Source organism: Chlorocebus sabaeus, chromosome 14 (genome assembly GCF_047675955.1).
Source record: "Chlorocebus sabaeus isolate Y175 chromosome 14, mChlSab1.0.hap1, whole genome shotgun sequence".
NCBI classification, from domain to species: Eukaryota; Metazoa; Chordata; class Mammalia; order Primates; family Cercopithecidae; genus Chlorocebus; species Chlorocebus sabaeus.
In genome coordinates, this window is record NC_132917.1 from 25,839,618 (window position 1) to 25,858,714 (window position 19,097).

Sequence of the window (19,097 nt, forward strand, 5' to 3'; positions counted from 1 at the left end):
CCAGCCAGGAGGAGGAGGCCGAGCCTGCGCCGACTCCGCAGATGCCGCTTGGGTCTTCGTTGTCCCTCTGGGCGCCCGCCCTGGGGTCCTCCATCACCCGCCGTCACCTGGGCGCGGGGAAGCTTGCGGGAGGGGAGGCGGGGCTTGGCGGCAGCGGCGGGAGGGGGCCCCGGGAGCGGGGGCGGGGGCGGGCGAACGGAGCGCGGGGCTGGGGACCCGGGGTCCCAGAAGGGGGCGCGGGGACCGGGTTCCAAGGAGAGGGGGCCGGGGCGGGGCCGGGCGGACAGGGCTGGGGCGGAGGTCCAGGGGTGGGTCCGGCGGCCAGTCTGGGTCAGGGCGGCCAGAGGAGGGGGCGGGGGTCCGGGAGGAGGGGGCGGGGCCCGGGGGCGGGGCCGGGGTCGGCGCCCCGCGGGGAGGCCGGCCACGTGACGCCCGCGGCCCGGCGGGGCTGCCAGGCGGCGAGCGCCGCGGCGGCCCCGGGAGGTGGCGGCGGGCGCGAGAGCCTGGGCCGCGCGGGACTGACCGTCGGGGCCCCGGGACGGCGGCCCCGGGGCGCCCATGCCATGGAGAAGCTTGCGGCCGGGCTGGCCGGCCTGCGCTGGAGCATGGGTGCCTTCCCGCTCGACCTCATCGTCAGCCGCTGCCGCCTGCCCACGCTCGCCTGCCTTGGGCCAGGTACCGGGGTCGCTGGAGATGGGGACCGGGGTCCGCGGGGAAATGGTGGGCTCTCCAGGCGGGGGCCAGCGGGATCGTGAGGAGGGTGCGGCGCCCGCGCGCTCCTGGCTCCCCGGTGTGGGCCCCGAGCGCTTCCTGGCGCGCCTCCCGGGAGACGCGGGGCCCACCCGCCAGGTCCGCCTCCTGGGCCCCGCGGACAAGCACAGGCACAGACACCGGGGACAGGGCCCGGGACAGTTTTCCCGCCCAGCTGGAGTCCGGAAAGGGGCCGAGCCCCTGCTCCCGCCCCGTCGGTGCCCCCCTTTCCCCCGCTGCCCCTGGGCCCCCCGCCCCGGCCGCGCCCCCTCAGTCCCTTTGTCCCCGGCCTCTCACCTCTGTCTTCCCTCATCCCTGGGACCCGGACTCTGTCTTCCCCCTACCGCCACCCCCAGCCCTGCTCCGCCCCTCTGGGAACCCTTCTTGCACCTCCTTTCGATTCCTCAGGAGCAATTTCGGTCCTGGGGCGGGCAGGCCACCTTCGGGAGAGGCCGGCGGGAGCCAGGTCTGCCGCCCGGTGTGACCCCCAAACCCCCGGCCCTCCCCCGAATCTTGTCCCACTTCTTAATAGGATCTGGGGCCCCCAGCCGCTCGGCTGATGGAACCACTCATGGGGGCCCTAGAGGGTACCCCCGGGGGCTGCGTGGAGCGAGGGGACCGTTTCGGGGGAGGGGGGTGCTGCTTGGTTGGGGGATGGGCGGTAGCCGGGGCTGGCAGCCAGGCCGGGGGTTTTGTGTGTGAGAAGAATAGGGGTTTGGCCCGCGTTGGCATACTCGCTTCCCTGAATGCTAATGGGGCCCGCAGCCGAAGGCTCCTTTCCTCCCCTCGGGGCCCAGCAGCCCCTCCTCCGCGGCGGCCAGGAGTGGGCACAGTGGGCGTCAGCTGTCCCAGGAGCAGGCTCATGGGGGAGCATCGGCGCCCTGGCCGTCGGGTAGGCCAGCGTCTGTTTCTCTGGCACGGGGCAGAGTGGTCAGAGTGTGGTACTGTGTCCGCCTGTGAATGGGGGATGCTGCCTTGGGGTCTTCTGGCCACTTCCCACACATCCTTTTTGGCATCTCCCCTTTCTGGGCAGCTTTTCTGAGCTCCTCGGTCTGGGTACAGCCTCCTTTGGTCTCCCCTGCTACCTCGTGCCAACCCTGGCTTGTCTCCTACTGTGCACCTCATTATAATGGCCAGCCAGTTTATTGTCTTTCCACCTGGCTGTGGGCTCCTTGAGACCCGGCATCCTTGCCCAATAAAGATTATGGATTGAATGAATGAATGAATGAATGGGTGAGTGAATGAACAACTGGTGTGATGGCCCAGCTGTCTGTTGCATGTGACAGTGTGTGGCTATGGCTGGGTCACCATCAGGGTGTGAATGTCTGGTCAGAATTATATGGCTTGAAGGGTAGGTCCCTGTGTACCTGTGCATTTGGGAGGGGCCCCTTGGCCGGAGACTGAGTTGTGTCGTTTGGGTGACAAGCATCTGTCACTGTGGGCTATTGTGGTTCAGCTGTTGGTGGTCATGAGCCATGGTTATTGGTGTGTGCCCGTGTGGCTGTGGAAGATGGGGCTGAGACCCGGGACAGCTCTCAGAGGAGGGATCAGAGTTGGAGGAGAGCTTCTTGTGACCCTGGAGGTGAGGAGGTGCAGAAGAAGGCTCAGACAACACCCCCAACACACACATAGTGGGGGCCAGGCCCTTCCTGAGCGTCTTGAACTGCCCCCCACCCTGCCACACACACATACACACACATCCGCCCACCCCACATGCACACACTTTATGGACCCCCCAGCCATCAGAGCAAACCATTTCCCATTTGATTCGCAGAAATTTTGTAAGTTGTGCCTGAAGGAGCAAGGAAGGAGTTGCTCCCCACCCCCACCCTCCCCACCAGCTGCAGCCAGGACATGGCCCCTTCAGCCTCCTGGAAGCTGGGCTGCCCCTCCTGCTCCCCTGGAAACTGTTGCTGGGGTTGGAGCCTCCAGGCCCAGACCCCTCCCAACTCCCAACACCTCTGCCCCAGAGCAGCTTTCCCCAGGCCCCAGGGCTGGGCCTCCCACTCCTGCCTTCTAAACCTGCTCTCTCAACCCCTCCAACCCTCAGCCATCACCCCTGTAATTGGGAGGATGAGGGGCATGGGGAGGGGGTGTCAAGGAGCTGCTTCTCTGAGATGGGGTTGGCGGTTTCTGGGGACTTCCCCACTCTCCTTTGAGGTCCCCTGAACAAGGCAGTGGGTGGAAAGGAAGGGCTGCCCTTGGGAGAGCCAGTAATCAGCTGCTCTAAGCCCTGTCACTCTCTTGACCTGAGCAACCCGTGGCTCTGGGGGAGCTCTCATAGCTGGGACCTTATAAGGGACAGTCCCATCTGGGCCCTCTCCACTGCCCCAACAGGGCCCTTCTTGCAGGGCCTAGGCCCTGACTGGGAGGCTGAGGCCCAGCTCCAGCATCTCCTGTTCAATAAAGTCTCCCTTCGCCACTCCACCCCCAGCTGGAACCTGCTGCTCCCCAGACATGCTCCAGTCAGTGCCTCAAACTTGCCTAGTCTTTGGTACATCTCTGCCCACCTCCCCAGGGGCCTAAGGGCTCCTGGAGGGCAGGGGCTGTCTGGGCTTATCCATGGGGAACTCCCAGCCCCAGCTCAGAGCTAGAGACAGCAGGCATTCCAGCCACTGATGAACGAGGGGCCCTGTCAGGAGTCACAGCCCTGAGAGGCTCACAGCCAGCCCCACAGCCCCAGGCCCCAGCTGGCAGCCTGCCTGTCCCTTGAGCTTTGCTGACCTGGGCAGGGATTGTGGGGAGCTGTCCCTCAGGGGGGTGGTCTTGGTGAGGAGGTCACCCTGTCTGTTCTTTCTGCCCCTCCTAATGTCCTGTCTTCCTTCCCCTCCTCCTCTGTCCTCCTCTCCCCTCCCAGGGGAGTACGCTGAGGGCGTCAGTGAGCGAGACATCCTGCTCATCCACTCCTGCCGCCAGTGGACAACGGTGACAGCTCATACCCTGGAGGAGGGCCACTATGTCATCGGGCCCAAGATTGACATCCCCCTGCAGTACCCAGGTGTGCCCAGCCAGGAAAAGATGTCATAAAGCCTGCGGGGGGTGTAGGCAGGAGGGGTTGGGGCCAGGGGTAGGGGGAACGCTGTGACTAGCGAGGCGGTGATTACGGTTAGGGTTGGAGTCAGGGCCCGGCAGTTTTCATTCTGTTCTGTGGAGCTCTGGGTTTCTGGAGAGGTGGCTCACAGGTTTTTTGATTCACATTTTATTTTAAAGTAGATTTGAAACTAATGATTAAAAAATACCCACACTCTTAAATTACTACCAATCAGAGCTTAACCCTAATCAGAGGCCTTCAGGGTATACCTTCAGCTGCCACACTTACGCTTTTTTGTGCAGACCCTCCAAGAGAACATGTCCTGCCAGGACCTTTTCAGTACTGTGCACCAAACGCCGCAGAAACCAGCAAATGCCCAAGCTGATTACATGGCTGCGCCTCTCCGCACTGATCCTGTTTTTCCCAATTTTTGCATTAAACCTATTGTTTCCATTGGTCGACTTTATAAGTTAATGTTAAAAATTTTAGACTTTTAAAGATTATGCTAATGGCTACCTTTATTAGTTTTATAAGTGATGTTGACATATAATAAGAGTTTGAAGAAATGATTCTGTTAACAAAAAAGGAAGTACAGCCCCTTCATTTTATAGATGATGAAATGGAGGGCTTGGGGGAGGAGGTGACTTGCCCCTTGTCACACAGCTAGGAAAGGAAGAGCACGGCCAGATCCAGGTATCTCCACTGAGGGCTAGTGTCTGCTGCACCACACCAGGAGCATGTGGTTGCTGTCCCCTGTGTGGGAGGGATGGGATTCTGGTGGCCCCATCCCAGAGATGTCCCCGTGCGAGCCCCGGATCCCACAGCTGCCATGTGTTAAGCCTGTGCTGCATTCCATATGCTGGGCCGAACATTTTTGCCATTTCATCCTCATGGCAACCTGATGAGAAAGTCTTATCAACTCCATTTAACTCACCAGGAAACTGAGGCTGCAGGAGTTTCAGTGGCTTGCCCAGTGCCGTGTTTTTTGTTTTTGTTTTTAGAGATGGTCTCCTTATGTTGCCCAGGATGGTCTCAAACTCCTGGTCTCAATGAAGCTTCCTGCCTCAGCCTCCCAGAGTGCTGGGATTATAGGTGTGAGTCACTGCGCCAGGCCCAGTTCTGTGTGTGTGTGTGTTTTCTGTTGCTCAGGCTGGAGGGCAGAGGCGCCATCTTGGCTCACTGCCTCAGGTTCAAGCGATTCCCCTGCATCAGCCTACCAAGTAGCTGGGATTACAGGTGCCTGCCACCACGCTTGGCTAAGTTTTGTATTTTTAGTAGAGACGGGGTTTCACCATGTTGGCCAGGCTCCACTCAAACTCCTGACCTCAAGTGATTCAGCCACCTTGGCCTCCCAAAGTGCTGGGATTACAGGTGTGAGCCACTAAACCCAGCCTAGTTCTGTGTTTTTAACTGCTGTGCCCAGCTGCTCCTGACAACCCTCTCACCAAGGCTGGGAAGCCTTTGAGTTGGGAAGGCCCCACTGCTTGCTCACAGGTAGCCCTGCCCCCTCTGACCCTGGGTCTCCCTGAGCCAGGAGGACAGGACTGAGCCCTTTACAGAGGCTTCTGTCTTTTATAACCTGTGAAGTTGGTACCTGTGTACTCCACCACCTAACCCTTTAAAAGATATGGAAACTCACTCAGATGTCTTTCTGACCTGGGGTTCTGTCTTGGGCTTGGAGCCCCCGGGGGCCTGCTCAAGCTAGAAGTTTCCCAGCTTGGTTGGGGGAGGTCCCAGCTCTTCTTGGGATGAAAAAAGCAAAGGTTGCCTGAGCAGTGGCTGGTATATGTAATCCTAGTGCTTTAGGAGGCTGAGATAGGAGGATCCTTTGAGGCCAAGAGTTCCAGGCCAGCGTGGGCAACATAGCGAGAACCGTTCTCTGCAAACAAAACCAAAACCAAGCAAACAAACAAACAAAACCCCAACAACAAATAAATTAGCTGGTGTGGTGGCGCAGGCCTGTAGTCTGGCTAAAGGGGAGGCTGAAGCCAGGTGGGGGGATCCCTTTAGTCCAGGAGGTTGAGACTGCAGTGAGTTTCGATGGTACCCCGACATTCCAGCATCTAAAAAAAATAAAAATTAAAAAGAGAAAGGTTGGGAAAATCCCTCACTGAAGAAAAACGTGACTTTAGGGACTTCATTTTGGTTGTGTCATTAAAACTCTGGGAACCCCAGGCACAGTCTCCCAGGGAACCGTGGGTCCGGGGGCTCCTAGCTCTTCCTCCCATCTCTCTGGCGCCCCTGCGTGCCTGTGTACGGTGGTGGTCTTGGGGGGCGCGGCCCCGGCCCCAGCCCCATCTTTCCGCAGGGGCTGCTACTGTCCGCCCGCACGGGGGAGGGGAGGCGGAGGCGGAGGCGGAGGCCCCTAGGAGGGCGAAGGCCGGCGGGTTAACGAGGAGGCGCTGAGTGCACGGCTGGGCTCCAGGCTGATTTCTCCTAATGAATTAATAATGGCGCTGGGCGGGCAGGGGCGGCAGGCTGCGGACCGGCGAGAGAGCCTCGGGGAAGGCCAGGGAGGGAGGAGGACGGCGCCCCGCGCGGGGTGGGGCTGGGGGCACTGCCGGTGACTCGGTCTCCAGGCTGTGGCGCTCTGCTCTGGGAGTCAGGGAGACCTGGCCAGGCCCCGTACTGTCCCCCCTCCCAGCCCCCGCCCCCGGCCCCGGCCCAGCGGGAGGGGCCAGGCGTCTTCCCTGAGCATGGGGCCACTTCCCCAGTGTTGGCCTTGTTTCCTGCTCAGCATTTGGCAGATGTGCCTCTGGCCAGCGGGATGTTTCCATTTTACAGATGCGAAATCCAAAGCCCAGAGAGATTAAATAATTTGCCCAAGGTCACACAGCTGGCTAGTGGCAGGGTGGGATTCAGCCAGATTTGTCGCACTCTAAAACCTGAGCTTTTACCCATGTTCTTTACTGAGTGTGTGCTGTGGGGAAGGCATGGAGAAGGGTGGTCAGCAAGCCCCTGCCACAGCCCAGGTGCTTGGGGCTGGAAGGGAGGAGTGAGGCAGCCATGTGTTCTGACGGCAAGGACAAGGATGAGGGGCAGGTCAGGATGGGGCAGGTCCCTAGAGCCGTGGGGGACATCAGGTCCCATATAGGGGGAGGCAGGAGAGGAAGCCGCCCCTGGGCTGGCGGGGAGGAAAAGGCTTCCAGGGTACAGAGCATCACTCCCTGGAGGGCTCCCTTCCTTCCTCCCGCAGTAATGACCGGCGCTGGGCTTCAGGCTGCCGCGGAGGGGATGGTGCTGGATGCCATGGTTACATCGATCTTCCCTGCCACATCCTCCCCCAGCTCCAGCCCTGACTTGGCTCCAAGTCTCCCCACAGGGGGCAGTGGGCATTGCTCCTTGCCTGGCTACTTGTGGTTGGGGCAGGGGCAGGGGCAGGGGTGGGGGGTTGTGTGTGGACTTGGGGGAGGAGGCCGGGGTGAGGGGAGTGGGGCTACTCCGTGCTTGCAGTTCCTGCTTCCCAAGTCCTAGACCCCTGCTTCTTGCCTGCCCCCGTCCACATTTTTCCGCTGTTGCCTTCTAGGGCTGTGGCACTTCAGAGGCCTCTTCCCAGGTGGGTCCCAGGGCAGGGAGGGCAGGCCTGGGGGCTCCCCCACCAGCATTCTCCTGGCCATTCCCCTTGTTCTGGGCTGTCATTTCTCTCCCTGCTCAGTGATGATGCTTCAGGCCCTGCCCTCTGCTCCTCTTACCCTGCACCATGGGTGTCTTCATCTGGGTCTCTGGCTGGGTTTGGGGGTCCTCAGGAACCCCTGGCACTGCATACACAAGTGTGCATGTGTTCATGCTAGGATCACAGTGTGCGCATTTTTCTGGGATGAACATCCCCAAAGTGTCAAGCCTCCTGCTCTTCCTCTTCCCTGAGCCATCTCACTTGCCTCACAGCCGCGGCTGCCACCTGTGGGCTGGTGACCTTCAATCTGTTTCACTGGCCAGATGTCCCCAAGTTCTGCACACACACTGGTGGCACCCACCCTGGGAGCACCACCTGAAGGCCCCTTCCTTGGCCTCTCCAGGATCTGCCTTGGTCCCACAACATGTTCCTTCTGGGTTCCCAGTTTTGGTTAACAGCTCTGCCATCTCCTTTTCTTTTCTTTTCTTTTTGAGACAGAGTCTTGCTCTGTTGTCCAGACTGGAGTACAGTGGTGTGATCTTGGCTCACTGCAACCTCCGCCTTCCAAGTTCAAGTGATTCTCCTGCCTCAGCCTCCCAAGTAGCTGGGACTACAGGTGTGCGCCACCACACCCAGATAGGTTTTTGTATTTTTAGTAGAGATGAGGTTTCACCATGTTGGCCAGGCTGGTCTTGAACTGCTGACCTCAAGTGATCTGCCCACCTTAGCCTCCCAAAGTGCTGGGTTACAAGCGTGAGCCACCGTGCCTGGCCTGCCATCTCCATTTCTGACCAGGCTGGTGGCCTGAGTACATCATCCTGAGTCCCTTCCTTCCCCAACTGCCCCTTATTCAGTCACCCAAGGCTGCTGGCTCTCCCTTCCCAGTGTCTCTTGGTCTGTTTCTGCTATTCCCTAGCTCTTCTCCAGAACCCCTTACTGGTTCGTTTACCTGACTTGTCTCCTGGTTATTTTAATAGAGCTGAACCTGGATCATGGTATTTCTTTGCTCGAAACACTCCAGTGGGTCTCATGTTGTACAGAATAAAGTCTCACCGCTTTAAGCAAGGCATTCAGAGCCTCTCAAATCCCAGTTGCTGTCTGCATCCCCTCCTGTCCTCCCTCTCCCTAAGTCCTTCCCTGCAGGCACGCACCATCTGGGGCAGGTGGTCTGATTTTGTGTCTCTGTGTCTTTGTTTAAACTGTTTCTTCCACAGGGAATGGTCATTCTGTGAATTCCCTTTCATTCTTAAGGTGCAGCTCAATGATCCTCTCAGATTCCGCCAGGCAGGTTTCTCCTACCTAGCTGTCTTCTAACTCTTTTGTCACAAGTCTGTTGTAGCACTTATCATCCTACCATCATTGGGTACTCATCGTCTCACCCACTATATCTGGATTTCTTTAAGGGCAGACTGTATTTTACACAGATTTATACCCTGTGTGTGGCCTACCATAGTCTCTGATACATAGTGAGTGCTCCATCAATATCTGTGCAATGATTAAATGAATGAACTATGACAGAAGCAACTACCAAGAGGGCTTCAGAAGCTAAAGAAGGCCCAGCACGGTGGCTCACACCTGTAATCCCAGCGCTTTGGGAGACCATAGTAGGAGGATCGCTTGAGCCCAGGAGTTTGAGACCAGCCTGGGCAACATCATGAGACCTCATCTTTAATAGAAATAAAAAGTTAGCCAGGCATGGTGGCACATGCCTGTGGTCCCAGCTACTTGAGAGGCTGAGGCAGGATGATCCCTTGAGCCCAGGAGGTCAAAGCTGCAGTGAGTTGTGATCATGCCACTGTACTCCACCCTGGGTGACAAAGCAAGACCCTGTCTCAAAAAACAAAAACACCCAGAGGCTAAAGAGTCACCTTGTCTTCTCTCGACTTGTTCCCTCACCTATTCACGGCTCTCTTCCTACTGTATACAGCCTGAGAAAAGGCCATCCATCGGATGCCAGGGCGGCTCAGAGCTTGTCTTTGTGCTCCTGTGGGTATGCATATAAAAGGTGAGGTGAGATAGCTTACACAGGGATGTCAGCTTCACAGACTGGCAATCACTTGTGTAAAGTCTGTGTCTCCTAGGGGCAAGTGCTGAGCTTGGCAAAGCACACAGCCCCAGACTGCAGGTTGGGAAGGCCTCCTCTCAGGGAGGTAGGTGGCTTTGCTGGGTTCAGGTCAGAGCCTCTGGGAGAGTAGGATTGGATATGGGAGCAGGGCAGGGTGTGGAAACAGAGCTGGGGTCAGAGTGGCTCTCCCAGAGCCTTCAAGGGCTGCTCCAGGCCCTCATTGACCCAGTGCCACTTCCATGAGGATGAGCAGCCCAGGGCGAAGCACAGGATGCCAGATCCAGGTAGGGCCCACAGTCATCTGTCCCCACCCCCTCAGATGAGGACCCAGAGGCCCAGAGAGGGAAAGGAACTTGTCACAGCAAATCAGAGGTCAGGCTGGGACCGAGCAAGGAGCCAGCATCCTGGTACCACACCGATAGTTGATCAGAGGCCAGCTCTGTGTCCACATGTTTGGGGCTATTTGCAATTGGGTTCTCTGGGCAGGCAGCTGCTGCCTCGCTGCATACCCACAGGCTGTCTATGGGGTGAGGGCTGGGCTGTAGATGCTAGGGATCTGTGCTCACCTTGCTGAAGTTGGAGCCAGATGACCAGCCCCCTTCAGCCCATGCCAGTGGAAACCTGCCCTTTGGCCTTCCTTTGTTCCTGAGGGACTGGCTGAGATTATGGTAGCAGGGGACCACGAAGCCTCTTGGGATGCAGGCAGGCCCACTCCAGCAACTTTTGTCACCCACTATGCAGGGAAGTTCAAGCTCCTGGAACAGGCCCGGGATGTGCGGGAGCCAGTGAGGTACTTCAGCAGCGTGGAGGAGGTGGCCAGTGTCTTCCCTGACCGCATCTTCGTGATGGAAGCCATCACCTTCAGCGTCAAGGTCAGTCACTCCGTCACCAGGTGTGGTGTCCCCACACTACTCCTTGCCTCAGGGGCAACCCTGACCCTGGTTGGAAGGTTGCCCTCAGGATCCAAGAAGGAGAGTGGCTCCTGGGGACCCCTTAGGGGCCTTTGGCACAATTGAGCCATGTCAGAAGAGTGGGGAATAGGACCCACTGGGCTGAAGGACTTCCTGCGAAAGGTAGTGAAGAAGGAAGGGGTGTCTGGAAGGGTCATGTTCTGACTTGGAGACTTTTCAGGGCTGTCCCTAGCTGCCCCAGCACCCACTTGTAGAGGCGGTGGTTGTGGTAAGCAGGCAGTGTAAATAGACCCCTGCTGTGGGGTGGGAGCAGTGGCTCATGCCTCTAATCCCAACACTTTGGGAGGCTAAGGAGGATCGATTGAGGTCAGAAGTTTGAGACCATTCTGGGCAACATGGAGACACCCTGTCTCTTCAAAAAAATGTTAAAAAAGTAACTGGGCATGGTGGTGCACATCTATAGTCCTAGCTACTTGGGAGGCTGAGGCAGGAGGACTGTTGCCAGGAGTTTGAGGCTGCACTGAGCTGTGAATGTGCCACTGCCCTCCAACCTGGGTGACAGAGCAAGACCCTGTCTCTAAAAACAAAAAACAAAAAAAAAAAACTAAAAACAGTCCCCGCTGTGTACAGATAGTGCTGTTCTGTTTACAAACCCTTTTCTTATCCATCAGTTCATTTCTCTTCACGTAGCCTTGTTGGATGGGCAGGGCATTATGATCTCACAAATGATAAAGACAATGATGATAAAAGTCGCCATTTACTGTATACTTTAAAATATGTTGCTGATCCAAGTAGTGGAGAAGAAAAGAAAAATATGTTACTGCACATACAGTCTTTTTAATCCTACAGCAGTTCTTCGAAGTAAGAGTTATCAGATATGGTCACTAAGGCGTGGAGGGGCAACTCATTTAAGGTGGCACAGCTGCTAGTCGTCTCTCCAGGATGAACGTGGATCTCTTGGCCTACAGCCCAATGCTTTCCATCTGGTCCGAGCCCCGGGAGGGCGGAAGAGGAAGGCTGTTTTCCCTTTCCAGTCTCTGGGAGCTGGCCGCGTGGCTTTCCCTGGGACCTGGCTAAGGCCCTGCCCTGTCTCTGGGATCCCCAGGTGGTGTCAGGCGAGTTCAGCGAGGACAGCGAGGTGTACAACTTCACGCTGCATGCGGGCGACGAGCTCACTCTTATGGGCCAGGCGGAGATCCTGTGCGCCAAGACCACCAAGGAGCGCTCGCGCTTCACCACCCTCCTGCGAAAGCTGGGCCGGGCCGGTGCGCTGACCGGGGTGGGAGGTGGCGGCCCGGCGAGCGCGGGGGCCGCGGGAGGCAGCGGCGGCGGGGGCGCCAGGCCGGTCAAAGGCAAGATGCCCTGCCTCATCTGCATGAACCACCGCACCAACGAGAGCCTGAGCCTGCCCTTCCAGTGCCAGGGCCGCTTCAGCACTCGCAGCCCGCTGGAGCTGCAGATGCAGGAGGGCGAGCATACGGTGCGCGCCATCATCGAGCGCGTGCGGCTACCGGTGAACGTGCTGGTGCCCAGCCGACCGCCGCGCAACCCCTACGACCTGCACCCGGTGCGGGAGGGTCACTGCTACAAGCTGGTTAGCATCATCTCCAAGACGGTGGTGCTCGGGCTGGCGCTGCGCCGCGAGGGCCCGGCGCCGCTGCACTTCCTGCTGCTCACGGACACGCCGCGCTTCGCGCTGCCGCAGGGCCTGCTGGCCGGGGACCCGCGCGTCGAGCGCCTGGTGCGCGACAGCGCCTCCTACTGCCGCGAGCGCTTCGACCCCGACGAGTACTCCACGGCCGTGCGCGAGGCGCCTGCCGAGCTCGCCGAAGACTGCGCAAGCCCGCGCCGCGCGCGCCTCTGCCTGCCCGCGCCGCGCGTCCCCGGGCTCGCCCGCGCCCCCGGCCCGCTAGCGCCCGCTCCCGCCGGCGAGGGCGACCAGGAGTACGTGAGCCCCGACTGGGCAGCCGCGCCCGAGCCCGTCGCGCCGCCCGCCGAGATCCCCTACGAGGAGCTGTGGGCTCACCAGGGGCCCGAGGGCCTCGCCCGGCCGCCCCCGGGGCCCGACCTCATCTCCTTCGGGACCGCGGGACCGCCGCGTCGGGAGCCGGAGGCGCCGCCGCCCCCAGTCCCTCCCAAATCTGAGGCGGTGAGTGAGCGCGAGTGAGCGGTGAGTGAGCGGTGAGTGGCCGAGTCCCGGGTCCAGCCAGGGCCCGAAGCCCGTTCTCCTGAGCCCCGGCCCCGGAGTATGTGGCAGACGAGGTGGCGGGCTGGGGAAGGGGAGAAGGAAAGGGCAGAGCCATGCCAGGCAAGAGCATTTGTAGTAAGGGGCACTGGGGCGGATGGTGGCGGGGGAGCTGTGGGATAGAGATGCGTGTAGGTCCCCAGCCTCAGAGGATTTGAGAGAAGCCCCGAAACACTGTTACCCAGAAGGTTCCACAGAATAGGGGTCCTTTAAGTTGTTCCGTGAAAAGAAGTTTCCTGGGCGAAGTAAGCTTAGAGATGCTGTGAGTGATTGCCAGCCCTTTTTCTCTCCTTGTGTTGGAGTCACAGAGCATTGGTATATTAAAAGCTCTGAGAAGTCCTGCACTAAGGAATCCTGTTTATCAGAACATTTTCTCCCTGCCCGTAACACCCGTCAGCATCCCATGGAGTCCTCTTTGGGGTACGCGACCTGTAGGGAGGGATGCAGGTGGCAGACGCTTCCTTCCCTCGGTCCCCTCGGCCTTCCTTTGTCCTCTGCTTTCTCTCCTTTTCCTTGAGGAAGGAGCACGCCTGCTTAACCTAAGTTTTGATCCACCTCTGTATTCTTTCTCTTAACATCCATAATGGGTTTCCAAGGAACAGGAAGGAGGCTGTGCGTGCGTTGGGACAGGGTGTGGGTGCGTGAGAGAGGCTGGCAAGGCTAGGAAGGGTTGGGTGGCTGGCTGACTGGATGAGCAGTTGGGGTGCAAGGCAGCCTACTGGAAAAGTAGGGCAGGTGTCAGGCGCAGACAGCCCCCTTGCCCAGCTGCTTGGGAAGGGGAAGATAAGGAGTGCCAGCTGTTTGGAGTCAAGGTGGAGTCACCGCCCTCTGCTTGTAGGTGAAGGAGGAGTGCCGCCTGCTCAACGCCCCTCCAGTGCCTCCCCGGGATGGCAATGGCAGCGGCCGGCTCTCGGGCAGCCCCCCGGTTCCCCCTCGCTTCCCCAAGCTGCAGCCGGTACATTCCCCCAGCTCCAGCCTCTCCTACTACTCCTCTGGCCTCCAGGATGGGTGAGTCCCTGCCTTCCCTTGGTCCTCAGTTCTAAGGTAGATTGAGGCAGGGAAGGGTGAGGAGGGGGGACTATGGTGCTGAGGAAGAGACACTGTTCAGGCCTGGGAAGTTCCGAGGGTGCAGGTCCGTGTGCAGTGGCTGGGGGAGGGGCACGGCTGTCTGGGTGTCTTGGGACCTGGGGCCCAGTGGCCTGTTCTGCCCACTTCAGCTTCTTTCTCTCTTAAATGTTGAGGAACAGATGGGAACATTGCCCTGGTCCCCTCAAGGTGGGGACTTGGCTGCAGGATAGAGGGAAGAGAGCTCCTTGCTGTTTTGAAATATTTATTAGGTTCAGGCTGGGCACGGTGGCTCATGCCTGTAATCTCAGCACTTTGGGAGGCCGAGTTGGGTTGAATCACTTGAGGTCAGGAGTTCAAGACCAGCCTGGCTAACATGGTGAAACTCCATGTCTTCTAAAATACAAAAATTATCCAGGCATCATGGCACGTGCCTATAATCCCAGCTACTCGGGAGGCTGAAGCAGGAGAATGGATTGAACCTGGGAGGCGGAGGTTGCAGTGAGCCAAGACTGCACCACTGCACTCCAGCCTAGGCGACAGAGCGAGACTCCATCTTAAAAGAAAAAAAAAAGAAGAAATTTTTATTAAGTTCAGTTTCATTTGGTTTTTCCCCTATGTTTTCTGACCTGGGCTGGGGGATGCTGGAAGGAAGAACGGGGCCATTCCGGGGAGTCTCGGACTGGGGCTGGGGTGCAGGCCCGTGTTGCTGAGGTCACGGTGGTGCTTGGCTGCATTGCATGTGTGACCCTGTCATGTTCCCTCTCGCTCAGCCTCACCTGTCCTATGTGTGTGTGTGTCTGTCTCTGTCCACAGGGCGGGTTCCCGCAGTGGCAGTGGCTCCCCATCACCGGACACATACTCCCTCTATTGCTACCCATGCACCTGGGGAGACTGCAAGGTGGGCGAATCCTCTAGCCGCCCAGCCCCCGGACCCCTACCCTCAACCACACAGCCCAGCCAGGCCTCCCGGGCCCTCACAGAGCCTCTGAGCGGTCGAGCCGCCTCCCTTCTGGGGGCTGACACCGCTGTTAAGACCTACCACAGCTGCCCTCCTCTATTCAAGCCCTCACACCCCCAGAAGCGCTTTGCTCCATTCGGAGCTCTCAACCCTTTTTCTGGGCCTGCCTACCCCTCAGGCCCTTCAGCGGCCTCCTCTTCTGGCCCCACAACCACCTTGGGTCCTGTGGCTACCTCTGGCCCTGCATATTCCCCAGGCCCGGCCTCACCAGGCCAGGCCTATTCAGCTGCTCCCCCCGCCTCCTGCGCCCCCTCCTCCTCCTCCTCTTCTGAATGGCAGGACCCAGCCCTGGAGCCCTTCGATCCCTTTGAGCTGGGGCAGGGCAGTTCTCCAGAGCCTGAGCTGCTGCATTCTCAGGAGCCCAGAGCAGTGGGGACACCTGGGCCTGGACCCCGCCTTTCCCCACTTGGCCCCCCCAAGGCCTTTGAGCCTGAAGGTTTGGTGCTGCGCCAGGTCCCCACCCCACTGTCACCAGCTGCTCTGCAGGGACCTGAGGCAGGAGGAGCACGACTTTTTCTAACCCAAGGGCGCCTGGAAGGGCCTCCTGCCAGTCCCCGGGATGGAGCCACAGGCTTTGGAGTCCGGGATGCCTCCTCCTGGCAGCCCCCTGCTGACCTGTCTGCGCTCTCCCTGGAGGAGGTCTCTCGAAGTCTGCGTTTCATCGGGCTCTCAGAGGATGTCGTGAGCTTCTTTGCCCGAGAACGCATCGATGGTAGCATCTTCGTGCAGCTCAGTGAGGACATCCTGGCAGATGACTTCCACCTCACCAAGCTGCAGGTCAAGAAGATCATGCAGTTCATCAAAGGCTGGAGGCCCAAGATCTGAACTGCCCAGCTGGAGCTGCACAGCTGGAATGCTGGCATGGGGGCCCCAGGGACAGCACTTGGGAGGATCAGGTGCTGCCTGCAGGGAGGATCGATGTCGAGACAGACTGCTTGGCAGCCACTGGGTGGATCCAGGGGAGATGCACGTGGAAATGTGATCCTCTGGGCTCAGACTCCTGCACGGGACAACTTGCCTTTGAGTGTGCAGAATACATGGGAAAGGGGCTGGGGGCACCACTGTGTACCTGGGCCCAGTAAGGCATTTGCTGTGATTCCCACAACGGGGTCAAAAGCTGGCCTTCAGGGTGACCTAACACCTCCTCATGCCCTGCTATAGACCTTCACAAATGACTTCCACTGCTCAAGCCTGTGGGCTCTGTTTAGAGACAAGATGGCCGGTAATTTAAGCACAAATTTCCCAAGTGCCCACTCTCCTTTGTGCTCTGTGGGCTTTTGGCCTAAAGCTGCCCCAGAGTGAGGGTGTAGATGTCTGTGTCTCTGGGATGCCTTTCCTTTCCCCCTCTGCTCCACTGCGGTTGAGGGGGCCTGGCCCTGCACACAGGTGAGCTGCGTACAAGCCTAAGCCATGGCACCTCAGAAGCTCCACCTGTGGGTCCTGGTTCACGGTGTCGGCTTTGGAAGAGCACAGCTCTGCTATTGACCCGACCCACTTATCTAGTTAGGAAGCCAGCCACTGCCCAGATGGCTCTAGCACCCTGGCTTCCCCTCTGCCTTTACTGCAACTAGTTATCCATCCATCAGGTGGGTTCAGTCTCAGAATACTGTCTCCGTGGAAGAGCAGGTCGATTTAGGTCAGCTTCTCCTTGATTCTAGAAACAAGTGGTAGTCAATCACCCCCAATTCTGCCAATCTCTTGCTCCCATCATTTGGCTCTGACAATATGATTTTTGGTGTTTTTCCCTGGTTTTCTGTCACTGGCACAGGAGGGTACACTTGGGAGAGCGTGGTCCTGGAGCTCAGTCCTGCACTTGTTCACGTGCTTCAGAGCAGGTCTTTGTCCCTTGAATCTCAAACATGGGGATCTGCTTGGTACCCAGAGCTCTGGTCATTGTGTCCAGCCACACACCCCACCCTACCCCTGTGCCCTCCATCTCACCCAGAACCATAGGGTACCCACTAGTGTCAGGGTCCAAGGTGCCAGCCTTCTCTTCTGCCTTACCTAGTCTACCTATTTATTTCCTCTACTTTTTATCTTAAGAGTAGCTAAGCCATGCTGGTGCCCATACTCCAAGCAGGCTGCCTCAGCTCAGAGAAGTGGTCAGAGAGTAGAGCACAAAACCTGTGATGTGGGGACATTTGGTTTTCTTGCAGATCATTTAAAGAATCCTCAAGGACTAGTGAAATAAATGCTAGACTGCTGAAAACTAGTACAAGTGGCATTCTGGGTGCCAGCTGCTTTCTTTTGAAAACAAGGCCATGGGGACCCATGGGCACAGTGTATATGCCTTCAGGCAGGAGAGGACTGATGGAGGAATGATGTGTGCGTATGGCCATTCCCATGTCTGCAGAGGTGGCTGGTGGCAGCCTTCATTCCCTTCTGCAAGGCCGTTGCCAGCCCCTCCCTACCCTACAAGAACCCCTCCAGCTCCCACTAGTTTCAACATAATTCACAACTACCTGGTGTTACTGAAGGGAAAGACCCAGGCTCAAAGCTGAATGCCACCAGCCAGGGCCCAAGCTTAGCTTCCTGCATTGGCAGAATGCCAGCCTCAGGCTCTCAGACCAAATTTGGAAGCCTATTAATGGCTTTGGTGCAAGGGATCAGCTCTGTACTCTGGTCATCTGAAAACCCCAAGTCAGAGGTGACTTGGTTTTAGGGTCTGGCTTCCTAGTGACTAAGCAGAGCCAGAGCTGATCTCTCTGCCTGCCAGTCCCAGCTACAGAGCTGGGACCAGGGACGTATTTGAAGTAACAGAGCAGAGGCAGGAGTAACTGGTAATATCTGACAGTTTAGAATGCAGAATGTGATGGGGCTGGAATTACAATTCCACACACACTCAGCGTAGATCTTTCTGCCAGACCCAGTCAGCCCCAGCGCTGTTTACCCAGACTGGGCACTGCTTCTGCCGGAACATGAGTGTAGGAACTTTCCACCCCAGGGGGCGGGGTGGGGAGGGACTGAAGCTATGGGGGAGTGCAGGTGCTGTGGGGGTCAGCGCTCCTCATGCCGCTCCCATACTGCCCGATAGCCGCGCAGGCATTTCTGGGGCTGGCCAGGATCACTGAACATCAAGGGAAATGTCAGCAGCTGTGCTTAGCACCAGCGTTCCCACAGCCATCCCAAGAAGCACCTATGAATGAGGCACACCCAGAAAAGAAATGGGTAAGATCAGACAATGAGGAAACCCAGGCTGGGGAAAGAGCTTTATATCCTGGTACACCGTGGTGAGCAGAAGCCCAGGCAAAGCATCTACACAGACAGCTGTGTGTGGTTGAGCCCACCAGGTCCCACTTTCTCTCATCCCAGTCCCTCCCTAAGGTGCTGCCTAGAATTCTGCACACACATTCTTACTCCCAAAGCACAGGGCTTTCTTCCAGATTGTTTTTTGAAGGAGGTGTTTAAACCAGAAGGGCAAAGCCACTGACAGAGTTTGGTTTTTATTGTTATGTGTTTGGCTGGGTGCAGAATTGCCCTCACCACTCGCCACCCCAGGCCACCCTGGCCTCTTGGGAGGAACAGGCAGAGAGGTGGCTCCAGATGGCTCCTGGCTGCCACTCTAGGCCTCAGGGCTTATACAATGAGCACAGTGGGCTCTAGCTTCCAATAGGAAGTGCAAACTAATTCACAGTCACACTTCACCAGGAGGGAGAGATGGTCTTGGCTGAAGGCACTTTAATCAGGGAGCAACTCCAATGCCGGAGTTTGTCTTCCTTCTCGTTACTCTGATAAATCTAGACCACTCTGTTGGAGAACCCGCACTGCCAGCAGCTGGAGTTAGTGCACTGACTGAGCAAGGCGTGAGGCCTGCTCACTGGTAGAACTTCTTGTTGGGGCTGTTAGCATGGTCAGCTAGCAGCTGGCATGGGGTGAACTGTTTTCCATAGGCAGCTTCATACTTCTGGAGCCGGTCCACTATCTTCTGGGCGCCATACAGATCCACAAAGCGGAAAGGCCCTGAATAGAGAAAGAGGAGTTCGTTGAAGGAGATGCAACACGGGCTCCAGGCTAAAGTGAGCTACTTTCCCAATCTGCGAGACCAACCTCCAAGACAAGGCGGGAAGCCAAGCCCAAAGACGGCTCCGATGTCTCCCTCTGCAGGTGTGGCCAAGATCCCCTCTTGCAGGCACATGACTGCCTCATTCACAAATCTTGTCACCAGGCGGAACTGGATGTCTTCATCTGAGGAGCTGCCAACAGAGAGATGTTTAGGTAGAAGAAGAGAAAAAGGGGAGGAAAGCCAGACCCACAGATGCAGAATGGAAGTCGGGATGGGTGTATGGGGAGCTCTGTGGGGCGGCTGGTGCTGACCCTCAGAGCAGATGCTGCCTGGGTGGGCCAAACTTTCCCATGGAAAAAGTGGAGAGTAACTTGCCCTAATTAACATGAAACT

At 58.0% G+C, this 19,097-nt stretch overlaps 2 protein-coding genes across 4 annotated transcripts in view; one reads left to right on the top strand and one right to left on the bottom strand.

The window, feature by feature from the left end:
• Positions 1-430: 430 nt before the first annotated feature.
• GAREM2 (GRB2 associated regulator of MAPK1 subtype 2) lies at positions 431-16,913 on the top strand. Of its 3 annotated transcripts, none has more exons than XM_007971251.3 (6): positions 431-675; positions 3,608-3,748; positions 10,201-10,331; positions 11,476-12,519; positions 13,454-13,623; positions 14,497-16,913. In XM_007971251.3, the coding sequence occupies exons 1-6, from the start codon at positions 564-566 to the stop codon at positions 15,524-15,526; spliced, it is 2,628 nt and encodes an 875-aa protein (XP_007969442.1). In that variant the 5' UTR covers positions 431-563; the 3' UTR covers positions 15,527-16,913. The 3 variants fall into 3 exon arrangements, with proteins under 3 accessions (XP_007969442.1, XP_007969443.1, XP_037862586.1); XM_038006658.2 differs by lacking the exon at positions 431-675 and adding an exon at positions 2,178-2,332; XM_007971252.3 differs by lacking the exon at positions 3,608-3,748 and having other exon boundaries at positions 445-675.
• Positions 16,914-18,128: 1,215 nt separating this feature from the next.
• Positions 18,129-19,097, bottom strand: part of HADHA (hydroxyacyl-CoA dehydrogenase trifunctional multienzyme complex subunit alpha) — a 57,540-nt gene continuing 56,571 nt past the window's right edge. Inside the window, exons 19-20 of the mRNA XM_007971249.3 lie at positions 18,749-18,894; positions 18,129-18,661 (exon numbers count right to left, since the gene is read on the bottom strand). Coding sequence (XP_007969440.1) covers positions 18,516-18,661; positions 18,749-18,894 — 292 coding nt within the window. The 3' untranslated portion in view covers positions 18,129-18,515. The remainder of the gene's footprint in view (positions 18,662-18,748; positions 18,895-19,097) is intronic.

Coding starts and splice junctions, on each gene's coding strand:
- GAREM2 (XM_007971251.3), top strand. CDS start 564: ATGGAGAAGCTTGCGGCCGGGCTGGCCGGCCTGCGCTGGAGCATGGGT. Junction 3,749..10,200: donor CATCCCCCTGCAGTACCCAG/GTGTGCCCAGCC, acceptor CCCACTATGCAG/GGAAGTTCAAGCTCCTGGAA. Junction 13,624..14,496: donor TCCTCTGGCCTCCAGGATGG/GTGAGTCCCTGC, acceptor CTCTGTCCACAG/GGCGGGTTCCCGCAGTGGCA.